Source organism: Furipterus horrens, unplaced genomic scaffold (assembly GCF_987537825.1).
Source record: "Furipterus horrens unplaced genomic scaffold, mFurHor1.1.pri manual_scaffold_7, whole genome shotgun sequence".
NCBI classification, from domain to species: Eukaryota; Metazoa; Chordata; class Mammalia; order Chiroptera; family Furipteridae; genus Furipterus; species Furipterus horrens.
This window is the reverse complement of record NW_028327177.1, coordinates 142,209,243-142,220,999: the sequence shown is the minus strand read 5'-3', so window position 1 is coordinate 142,220,999 and position 11,757 is coordinate 142,209,243. Positions and strand designations below refer to the sequence as shown.

At 61.4% G+C, this 11,757-nt stretch overlaps 1 protein-coding gene across 7 annotated transcripts in view; it reads right to left on the bottom strand.

The window, feature by feature from the left end:
* The window catches only part of SUMF1 (sulfatase modifying factor 1), a 152,236-nt gene that overhangs the window by 106,762 nt on the left and 33,717 nt on the right, over positions 1–11,757 (bottom strand). Inside the window, exon 9 of one of the 7 annotated variants that reach the window (XM_090284870.1) lies at positions 7,121–8,113. The exons of the other annotated variants lie outside the window; for them this stretch is intronic. Within the exon in view, the coding sequence (XP_090140996.1) occupies positions 8,003–8,113 (111 nt within the window). The 3' untranslated portion in view covers positions 7,121–8,002. Of the gene's footprint in view, positions 1–7,120; positions 8,114–11,757 lie in introns of those variants that run through there. 7 annotated transcript variants of the gene reach the window in all.

The following is an 11,757-nucleotide window of genomic DNA, read 5'->3' as shown; positions in this document are numbered from 1 at the left end:
GGGGGGCAAGACCCAGAGCCCACAGCAGCAGCCCCACAGAAACTGGGCCCTCGGGGCGGGACGGACACATGGCGACCCCCAGGAGCAGCTCCGCTGAGCCCCGTCTCCCCACGGAACTGTCCCGACACCCTGCCCTGCCCTCCTCCTACAGGAGAGCACCTGCCGTTCAAAGCTGCCTTTTACACACAAGGTCGCTAAAGCTCCCAGCAGGTGGCAGGTCCCAGTGCTCAGGGAGGCCACGGGGGACTTGGAGAGGTGTCTAATCCTGGGCATCATTTAAGCCTTACTCGGCTCCTGCCTTTGGACTGTGACTTTTTGTGAGGTCAGAAGCACCCCCGACCATGCCATACACAGGAACAGTCAGAATGATTAACGCAGAGAGGGGCTCCAGACCTCCTCGGGCAGCTCAGAGGTCACGGGGGGGTGTGGGCAGGGGTGGGCTGGGAAACAGCTTACTCGGGGAGACGGATTTCATTAACAGTCAGTTTTGCAGGCTGGAGTCATTGGCAGTCAGGACGGGACCCACTCGCCTCCCCAGGGCTGCAGTTCAGCCACAGAGGGCGGGGAGGGCTCCCGTGCTGAGCCCAGAGGACAGCCAGAGTGTCCCCTCACTCACCCCCCCCCCCCCACGGCTTTTCCTGAGCCCTGCGGAAGACTGTCCCCTGTGCTGAGCTCCCGTGGTGGCTCCCAGACTCATTTCAGGATTAAAAAAATAACAAAAATTGAAAACCTGCCAATTCACCGTGGGAGGGGGTTACAGCCTGTTGGGAGAGCTGTCAGTATCCATCGCAAATAAAAACCACCACATGCTTTGATACAGGAGTTAGACCCCAGTGATTTACCCTACAGATATGTCTGCATAAGCCGGCAAAGATTTAAGGAGGCACACGTAGGTTTACTGGAATATTTTTAACAATAAAGACTGAAAATACCCATGTTATTCCTCTTGATGCTGTCCGACAGGCCCCTCAAGTGACCTGCGCTCTCTGACCCTTCCTGCAGCTCCGTCTGGGAGTCCCGCGGCCCCGCCTTCCAGCGCCCAGGTCCTTTCTTCGGCTTCATCTGGTCTGTCAAACCTTCCGGGGCATTTTTCATTGTTACCGTTTCTTCAGCTGTGACTTCTGTTTGATACTTTCTCATTTCTCTCTGTTCATTGAGGTTCTCACTGTGTTCATCCGTTTCTCCCGAGTTCCGTGAGCCTCTTCACAGCCATAACTTTGAACGCTTTATTGGGTAAGTTTCGCATCTCCGTTTCATTAAGGACTTTCTCCTAAGGTTTTATCTTGCTCTTTTGTTTGGATCACAGGGCTCTCCTTCCTCCTTTTGCCTGACTCTGTAGGTGAAACAGCCCCTCCCCCGGGCCTGCAGGAGAGCGCTCTGCAGGAACACCTTGGTGTCCATCCCAGGCCTGGCTCCCGGGCCTCTCCACCTCCTGTGACTGTCTGAGCTGCCCGATTTGTTCTGGATGGGTCCCCGCATTGAAGCTGCGCCAAGACTGGGGGTGAGACTCTTAAACAGCAGCTTTTAAAGGGCGCACGTACCTATTCTTATGGGACCACGATCATTAGCCCACCCGCCTCCGGCCCAGGCAATCTGCAGGTGACTCCTGGGCACAAGTCACAAAACTTGGGGCTCCGGATGTGTGTGCATGCGCCGTCCTGGGAGGTACCAGCGGGCTGTGGTGAGGCCAAGGGACAGCCAGCCTCAGCGGGGCTCCTGGAGGCGCCAGGACTGCAATCACCTGCGGGCTCCGCGGGCAGCCACCTCAGCTACTTCAAGAGTACTTTCTCCCACAATTCCAGCGTGCATGTGTTTGTATTTTACATCAATACACACATGTGTAACATGTTTGCAAATGCACAGAAAAGAGTCTGGAAAGATACACCAGCTGGTGAGGCGTTACCTGCTGGCAAAGATTTGGGAGCAGAGCAGACAGCACAGGATGAAGGGCTTCTGAGGATAGTCTGCCTATTTTCTAGTTTCCAGTTTTACCTTATGCACTTATTGCTCTTACAATTAAAAATATAACAGGTTTAGTCATGATGCTTGACAGTTATTATTAATAATAATAAAGACAGGAGAAATTCAGAAAATAGAGTAGGAAGACAGAGATCCTATCTGGGCCACTCCTCCCTGCAAGTCACATGCTCCATCTCCACCTGCTCTTTAAAAGCCCAGAGACTAGAGCTAATGTTGTTTAGGACAGTTTCTTCCCACAGAAAAAGGTTTGCAACCCCCTGGCTATCCCCCCCACCAGCCGTCCCAGATCCGCGGTGCCCCCATACAGAAGGTTCTTCAGCCCGAGGGATCATTTGTACGGAAACAGCAGGAAGACAACCTGGCCACTAGAGGGGGACGTTACACACAAAGCCATTCCGGTTGCCATTTCACAGGGACAAACCCAGAGATTTGAAGCCGGAGGGGCAGGCCCGGCCCCAGGAGAGACCGTCCAGAGCGTGCGGCCCGCAGCACTGGGCACGTGGCTCAGCCTCTGGCTGGCCTCGCGTGTCCTGCGGCCAAGGGTTCAGGAACGCGGATACAACTGCAAGGGGGAATGCGGGTTTTCCTCCCCACTGCACTGAACGTTCACGAATGTTCTGGAACAGACGAGGCTGCCTCGGGAGCTGCCCTACATGGCGCCTCTGCAGCAGGCCCAGGGGAGCCCCCCGTGCCCTTCAGACGCTGTTCAGCACCCGACCTGCCGTCCTCGCCGGCTGTCGCCCCCGTGGGCCTGAGCCTGGCACCCGTGAGCTGACAAGGCACCTTCCACGCCCCATCATTTCCACCTCCCCAGCCTTCCCACCCTGCCCCTAAAATCCCACTGCTGTATGAAGACGTGATCACTTTACAAAAACAAGTGGAACGGCTGGGGTGGGGGGGAGCCCAGGCCCCAGGCAGTAACCTCGGCCGCCTCGGCCGCACGTGCAGAACGGACGCGAGGCAGGGCCCGGCTGCACACGCAGGCCGTCCCGCACTGGCTGCTTTAACCCGCCCGCGTGATTCTGCGTGATTCTGCCGTCTGTGGAAGTATTTCCACTGAATTTTCAGAATCTCAGGAGCAAACAGGCTCCGTAAGTCGCCCAAGGTCACAGTGCCAGCAGGAGGCAGGACAAGGCCTGAGACCCAGACTGTCTGGCCCGAGTCCGCGTTCCTGACCCCGAAGGCGCCCCCGCTCCCCGGAGGCTGGCCCGTCATCTCCCCTCGGACATCCCCCCCACCCACCCCCAAACACAGTCCTCTGTGGGTCTAACGGTGCAGTGGAGGGAACAGAAGGCACCACGCGGTCAGCCCGGCCCCGCCGCCTGCGGCCGTGCCCCCTGGGCACCTTGTAAACGCTGAGTCTGAGTTTCCTAAGGGAAGGCGTGTAACAAGACCCCAAAATGGAGACAAAGTCCACGGGAGGGAGAGCCGCTTCACGGAAGTAACGGCTTCTGAGAGGCCGAGGCTGTGACCTGCAGCGCCCCCCTCCCTGTCACCTCCCTCAGACCTGCCACCCCGTGCACCTGCGGTGGGGAAGCCCTTCAGCGAGTCTTCCTCTACCGAAGTGACCGCAGCTACGGCCACCTTAGAGGCTACAGGGGCTCCCTCCACGCCACTGAGAAGGAAACAAGATGCTGCTTAGCCAGTGTCCGGGCCCGCGGAAAACTGAGGACTCCAGAAAAGTAACCCCGAAGGGCCCTTCCCCCACGGGACCAGAGTCAACGCAGGTGACCCCTTATCAGCGCCACCTGACCAGGCCGGAGGTGGCGGCTTATCTCCCTTCCGCCGCTGCGAGTCCCGAGTCCCGAGCTCGTGCGCACCCCCTTGATCAGAGCTCCTCCGGTTGCCCGATGAGACCTGAGGCGCCAGCTGACAAGGTGGGGGCCGCCGGCGGCTCCCTGTTTCCTCAGCAGGGAAACCAGGCGCTTGTCCAGCTGGCCCCGGCCCAGCGCGGGGGCACCTCTCCGGCCCCTCCTGCCCCACAGCGGGGGCTGCAGGACGGCTCTGGGGTCCACGACCATCTCGGGGCGGATGAGGACCTGATCTGAAGCTGAAAACATCCCCCCACCCTTGCTCTAACCCCCTGAACTTGCAGAAAGGAGCAGGGGGGGCGGGGGGGGAGTCCACGCACAGCCCACCCGGGCAGTATCTGTGTCGGCTTCTGCTTAATCAGAACGTTAATGAAACTCCTGCTCTAATGGTCTCCACACCGGGAGAGGGAGGAGGGGGTTCTGGCCAGCTGCCGGCCCCTCCTGGCCTCTTGGGGTTAATCATTTCCACGGCGCTTTCAGCATCTGAAACAATAAAGGCCAAGTTTCCCTGATCGCAGGCCAGATTCTGCAAACCCGTGACACCAAGGCCCGCTCTGGGGCGGTTTTTATCGCAGAGAATTAAGTTTTAATAAATGAAGTGAAACCAGTAGTCGAGATGCGGACACTTGTGCTCCTGTCTGATGTGCCTGCCAGCTCAGGAGCAAATGCTGCTGTCACTGAACCTGAACTTGAACCTGAACCTGGATGGTGCCCCTGAAGGCCGGGGGGGGGGGGGGGGGGGGGCCGGAGGGCGGCCCAGGTGAGACGAGGCCCGGCAGCCCCTGCCCCGCCCCACCCTGGACAGTCCTGGACGGTGCCTTACTTACCCCGTCAGCCATTCTTTCCAGTAGAGACACGGGAGACTTTGTGCTGCAAGGACTGAGCTGACCTTTCCTGACCGAGGCTGAAGGCGGCCCCCCAGGCCACGCCCGCGCGCAGGGGCTGTTCCCCATGCCTGCACAGCGCTTTGCGTTTGTCGGTCAGAGTTGGTCGCCAGCATTAACAACTCAGACAATGTCACACGGGAATGCGGACCCACAGCTGCTCATGCAAACAAACGGGATGAGCAGGCAGCTCTGGACCCACTGCTGGCGGCCGCAGGGACGGGGGAGCAGCCCTGCAGTCACCCGTGTCCTGCCCGTGCCGCGCCCCCCCACTCCCATCCCCACTCCCCAGAGTGCCAGGCCGCCGCCACCTCCCGTCTCTTCCTGAGAGCTGCCGCAGGCTGGCTCCCCCAGAAGTACTGTCACTGGGAAGGTTCATACGTGACGGAAGGAAGGAGGAAGAAACGCAGGCAAAGTATCATTTTATGAAGAAAAAAATAAACCCCACACTAGCCTCTTTATGAACTTGCTGAAGTCTCGGAGCAGAAAACACCTGTATGTCCATGTTTTTCCCCACAGGCAACAACACCAGTGTAGCCTGAAAGCCGTGATCTGTTCTCAAAGGGGGACCAGCCGGAGGACCAGGGGACCAGTCCCGCGCTCTCGCGGAAGACAGGCCGCTGCGTGACTGCGTGCTGACAACAGATTTCTCAGCGAAGACGTCTGTGGGAACAGCATCCACCCGTCCAGCAGTGTGGGGCCGTGACCTCAGCATGCTGGCCGCGGGCAACACAGAAACAAACCACCTTCCAGTCCTTACTGTCCCCAAGGGTCGGTCCTAGGAGCAGCCCAGGTGCCTTGTCAAAAAAGTAAAAGGAGGGAGGGAGGGAGGGAGGGAGGGAGGGGAGGGAGGAGCAGGCCGGACAGAGGAAGGAAACAACGTCCCCACCGGCGCAGATCCGTATTCCAGCGTAAGCTGCAGGCTGAACCAGAGTCTGAGGCACTGATGTGACATGATGTTTCCCAACGAGGAAATGTCACTCTCCACGGCCACCCCCTGCACACCCCGCCCCACCCCCTCTAATCCTGTTGACAAGGCTTTAAAAAAAGGCAGCACTTGCTTCCCACTCCGCCCATCTGCACACCCCCGACGGTAAGTGAACACACTGTCCGGACTCAGGACCAGGGCAGGTCGGGAAGCAAACCTCCAGTTCCCTCCCGGCCTCGCAGGGGGCAGGAAGGAAGGGCTGGAAGCACAGACGCAGCGTGAGAGCCCCTTACAGACAGAAAAGGCGGAGCCGCAGAGAGCACGCTCCAGACGCCGCCACCCACGCCCTCTGAAGAGGACCCATCCCAGAGTCTGCGGCCGCCAGAGTCTTACCGGTGATGCAAGTGTCTCCGTTAAAAGCAAAGGCCTCCCAGGACTCGAGGGAGAAGGGAGGAGCCCAGGGCCCAAGGCTGCCGAGAGGTGCTCGCCGCTGCCGCTGGCCACAACTGCGCTGGAAACTGAACTGAGCCGCTGGCTTCACCAGGGGCGTTAGGTCTGGTCCTGCTCCGGCTGCAAAGTTCCTTAGGTCCTGAGTGTCTTCCCGGCCCTGTTCTTCCCTGTGTCCCTTGTTAGGATTTTGCTTTAAATGCTTCCTGATATCATGCTGCTGCTAAAAATGCAACTCTAAAGACTGAGCCAAAGACACTCCAAAATATTGATGCTGACATTAATTAACAGGAGGCTCCAAAACACGCACAACAAAAACATAACCGTGTAAAAATACGAGCAGGTGGGAAGGACCCGGCAAAACAGAAGCTCTGCTTGACAAGTGGCGGCCTGAAGAATAAAGCACCTCACTCCCTACGCTAGTTTTTTCAAATAAGCAAACACTGTTTTGTTTGTTTTGCGTGGAATGAGTGAATCATCGACTGGTGAAAGTGTGTAGGGGAACATTCTACACCCACAAACTGACAGGTTAATAAATGCAGGGCAGGCCGCGGCACAGCTGTTTCTCCGGACGACGGTCTCGATGCGCGGAGGCGGGACACGGAGCGGCAGCCAAGTGCTGGCTGAGTGCTGACCGGCTGACCCTCTGGGAGCCCAGCACACAGACGGGCCGTTCTTCCGAGGGGCAGGTGCAACTGCCTCCGGGGTCCTGGCGGCCTGGGGGCACCAGGAGGGACCCCGATGGCGGGACCGCTGCAAAGCTTCCCTCTCTCTCCTGGAACGGAAGGTTCTACGTAACCTGGGCCCGGGCAGCCACGAGGTCGCCCCCCGCCCTGGGGCACGGAGACGCGAGGACACAGGGAGGCCCCAGGCCGCACAGCCTTGCTCTTTGGAATAAAAACTCCCACAAATGGCTCACACGTCAAAGTCATCAGGGGGCTAGTGGACAGAAAGATTTCCGGCAGACAGACACATCCGTGCCACCAGTCACCCCTTTACGGGAGAACACAAGGGGAACAGGGGACGGGGTGCGGGGGGAGCAGGGCAGACAAAAGGAGCCGAGGCGTGTGAAGGCCGACGCTGCAGACACTGGTTTATTCCACGGGCTGCGCGACTCACGCATCTGAGCGCCGGCCGACAACCCCGCCTCCCGCACAGACACCGGTGCCCGGACACTGTCACCCGTGGCCCCCGCCCCTCCTCTCCCGCGTCGGGATTGGCAGGTCTCCCCGCGCAGCACATGCCTCACGTTCACTGAAGGCTTTGGGGAGAGGGGAGCTGGGGCGCAGAGCTGCCCCCCTGAACCAAAGGCACTTCGTGTTCGAAGGTAAAGCACAGTGGCATCTCCCACAGGCGCTCCCGCGTGTTCACAGCCGGCCTTGAGGCCGCCATCCTGGCCCCGTGGGAGTCACCGTAACAACGTGAAAGACACACGTCTCCTTGGAAAAACAAAGTGCACGTGCCTATAAAGACTGGTCAGGGCCACCCCCGCCACCCTTCTCTGAGATTAATACCTAATAGACTCTTACTGTACATGATTCCAGTTGCCCGGGCTGCACACGGGAGGAAGCTAGCTCAGGACGTGAGCGGTCAGGGCCTCTCACGGGGGACTCACAAGGGACTGAGATGTTCCGAGGCTGGCGAGCGAGAGCCTCAGGGGCAGCGCGTGCGCCCCCTCCCAGGCCAGCCGGCCGCCGTGGGGCCCTGGGGTCTGACCCCGCGCCCCGAGCCCGGGTCACACGCAGCCCCGAAGCCTCGCTGCCGCTCCCTCCACCCCCCAAAGTCCCAGAGGGCGGCGGGCTGTGGAGACGCGGCACCCATGGCGTGCGCTGGTGCAGGTGAGCGCTTTGGTCTCGCAGGCGGTTCCTCCGGCGCACGGGCAGGGGCGGCCCCGCCCGGGGGATCGGCACACGGGCGGCCCGTCCTGGGACCGGGGAGGCTGCTCCCGGCGCTCAGCGGGCGGTGGGCAGGCGGTCGGCGGCGCAGCGGAAGCCCAGGTTGGAGGCCGAGCTGTCGGGGGTGTTCTGGCTCCGAGCCGCACAGCGGTACCTGTAGCAGTAGGACTGCGCAGAGGAGCAGAAAGGTGAGTGCCCAGACCCGCAGGCTGCCCCAAGCCCCGCCCACAGCGCCTCCCCCACCAGCACCCCCTGCCCACACATGGGTGCCGGGCACCAAGCTCGCCACAGGCCGTCCGCGGCACTGACGTGAGGCAAGGACGTAAGGGAGAACTCCTTGGACCAGTCGGACCACGGGCCGCAGGGTTCCACAGTCATGGAGCACCCAGCCGCCCTCAGACTGGGCCGCAGCCGTTCAGAACCGCGCCTCCGTGTAACGGCTAACGACGGGGAACGCAGTAGTCAGAAGGCAAACCTGTGCGCCGCGACCTCAGTCTGGGTCATAGGTTTGCCGAAGGAACACTGGGCGATTCGAAATGCACTCAGTGGGAACAGCAGCCACCCTCGGGCCGGGGCCGTCCACCTTGCCTCCACTACAGACGTGCCGAATGAACGCGACGTGAGTCTGGGGGCTTTGCTGGACGTACACGGCAGAAGGGTCTTGGGGTTTGCAGACGGGCCAGAGCTCAGCCAACACCCAGACGTGTTCCGGAGAAGAAGGACAGCGCGAAGTCCTCAGAGGAAAAGCCCGTTCTTGAGACCCAGCAGTCCTGCACTCTTGGGCCCAGGACCGGTCCAGACGGTCGCCAGCGCCCGCCAGGCCGTCGGCAGGGTGGGGGCGGGAGGTCTGGCCAGTGCTGGTCTGGATGACAGATGCCAGCTGGAGGGACAGTGAGTCCTTCGGGATAACTGGAGGGCTGCCTGGAGGTGGGGGCGTGTACGCAGGCACTGGCCCGGGAGTGGGGAGCTCAGAGACACCGGAGCCCGCGGGCTGGCTAGAGCAAGCGTGGAGCCCTTCCTCCTGCCTCGGCCGCCGCCTGTCAGTAACTTCAGCAGCTTGGTTACAACGACGCCATCACACCCTCCCGCCACCTTCACCCGTCCCTCCTGTGTGTCACCGCCACAGTTCGAGACGGTACCTGTACAACTAGAACAGTGGCCCTGGGCCCCCGCTCCCCACACGGAGGGAGCGTCACCCGGGAGTATGTGTCACAGGACAGCGCCGTTGGGGGTGCCGTCTGCCGCGGGCTGCACCCACGGAGGGAGCCGAGCCTAGGCAGGTCCCGTCCTGCGGGAGGTCACAGGCTGGAGGGGACAAGGACGGGAGGAGACGCGCAGGGCTAGAGGAGCCCCAGCTGCCCCAGAGGCGGGTGAAGGAGCCGTCCCTGCGGAGCACCGAGGAAAGACCTGGGGGCAGAACTGGGCCGCTCACGGAGGGCAGAGGGCCCCTGACGGCCGCGGAACCGCAGCCTGGGGCCCTGGGTCAGTGCTGGGCCTGGCCCACGCGCCCGACAGTTCTGATTGGCCTGCTGTGAGGTCCAAACACCTGCTTTCCCAATGAGTGTCTGGGCGGGCGCTGCTGGGGCCGTGGGCGCGTGGGCCGCGTGGGCGGCACTGGGCAGGACTTCAGAGGAGGGAGAGGGCGAGGGGAGGGTGACATCGGGGCATGGGGACGCAAAAGGTCAGGCAGTGGGGAGGGCGGCGAGGCCGCAGCCTGGCCACGCCACAGCCGGCTAACTCCGCGCTGCCCCAGGGGCTACGGTGCGCTGCGTGCTGCCCGGGCGCCGGCAACGCGAGGCGAACCCGCCGGAGGAGGCCCTGCGTCGGGGGCAGGAGGCTGTCCGTGGCCGTGGTCGGCCTGGAGCGGAGTCAGCGGGGACGCCGGCCGAGCGTGGCCGAGCGTGGCCAGAGGCCTGTCGTTGGATAAGGCGGCCTGGGAGGCGCCGCGGCGGGGCCGAGCCGCCCGACGCTCAGGACAGCGGGCAGTGCGGCCATCGCTGAGACCGGCCGAAGCAGAGGACAGGTGAGGAGGGGACACGGGCGGAAAGAGGGCGCCGTCACCCCAGAGCGGCCATCTCAGCAGAGCGCACGGGGCTGGCTGCGGACGGAAACTGGCCGCCACTGTGCTGACTCCCCAGGAAGGGCCGCCCCCCGGACCCCCACTCTAGCTGCTTAGCTCCAGGCAAAGCCGGCCTGAGCCTGTCCCCTAACAGACAAGACAGGCACTCGCGGCACAGCATCCCCGTGCTCCACGCTGCCCCACGTAACAGGAAAGCACCAGACCCAGGTTCTGTGACCGCTGCTTTGCAATGAACAGAACAGGCTGCTCTGCAGAACCGGACTTGGGGTCACCTGGCTGCCCTGGGTCCACCTGCCTCCTCTCTGACCCGAGCGCCCCAGCCAGGCCGCCGCGGGTCTCAGTGACCCGCGCTGGGAGGGCAACGCTCCCGCCCGCAGCGGGCCGTGCGGGCCGACACTCACTGCCCACACGGGGAAGGCGCCTGTGACCCAGACAGGAAGCTGAGGGGTACCTGCGGACGAGGCGGAGGGCCGAGGGCTCTGCTGGCGGCCGTGTTCCTACAGGCGACTTTTTTCTCCAGTGACGTCATAAACTATTTGCCAGTCAGATGTTGTTCGTGCGCCACACACGCAGGCTGTGACCACGCTGACGGCCGCCTGCCCGAGGCGGGGGCGCGGACAGCAGAGAGACCCACAGCGTCCGGCAGAGGAGACGGTTAGCACAGCCGGGCTCGAAGCCCCCGGGCGCACACAGAATCATCCCACTCGGGGGAGAAGGGAGGACGAGCACCCCACAGCCTTTGGTGGAACACGAACAACGGCTTTCTTTAGGAAGCAGAGTTAATGACTTTATTTCCATGTTTACATTTATTACTCACTTTATAATTTTTAGTGAAATGAAAATGTTTTGTCTGTACAAGAGAAAAGCTTAACCCCAGCGACACCATGAAGAACTGGTCCTTCATTAGGTCACAGCAGCCCCCACATCTGCCACCTTCCGAGATGGAGAGGGGGACCCGAGCCGGTGCCGCGTGGCCCCTTCCACGCCAAGTGCACTCACGCCCTCAGCAAACGCTTCCCAGCAGCTCACGTAATACTCCGACCCGGCCGCCCACGGAACGTGCGCCCCAGGAGGAGAGCGGCCTGCCTGTAACCGTCCTCCCCGCTCTTAGTCCCAGCCGACTTCTATCACCGAAAATGGCTACTAACGAGGTTAGATCTCTGAGTGGCTGGAATATGGGTCATTGTATTAATTAAGAACAGGGGCAGTGGGAAGGGCCTGTTTTAGCCCTATTTCATCAAAATGGCTAATTACTGAGAGAAACCGATCTCAATACCTGTGCTAAGAATGGACCCTAGACTCAGGGGCAACCCACTTCAGGTGACGCCATGCCCGCCGGGGGGCTTGGAAGCCAAGTGGGACGGCGAGGTCTCCACGAGAGGAAGACTTCAGGGACAAAGGAGAGCTCTGGGGTAACTGTCACTCATTACAAACATCATCACAGAAAGTCGCCAGCAGCCACCTGGGCTCCCGCTCCCACACCCCGACTCCTGCTGTGGCCCCAGAGCCCGTCACGAGCGGGTCATCCTGGTGTAAAGGGTGGGAGGGTGGGGGTCTCCCCCCTGCAGTGGGGTCAGTGGAAGGCCCCACAGGGATGAATTTAAGTGCATTTGAGCACAGAGACGAGTATTGCACGAGTGCTTACTTGGTGAACTGCTCTAAGAACGTGGGGTACCCCTGCTCCGCCCTCCCAGGAACCTGTGGGGTGGGCGCCTGACTTTGCACTTGAAGC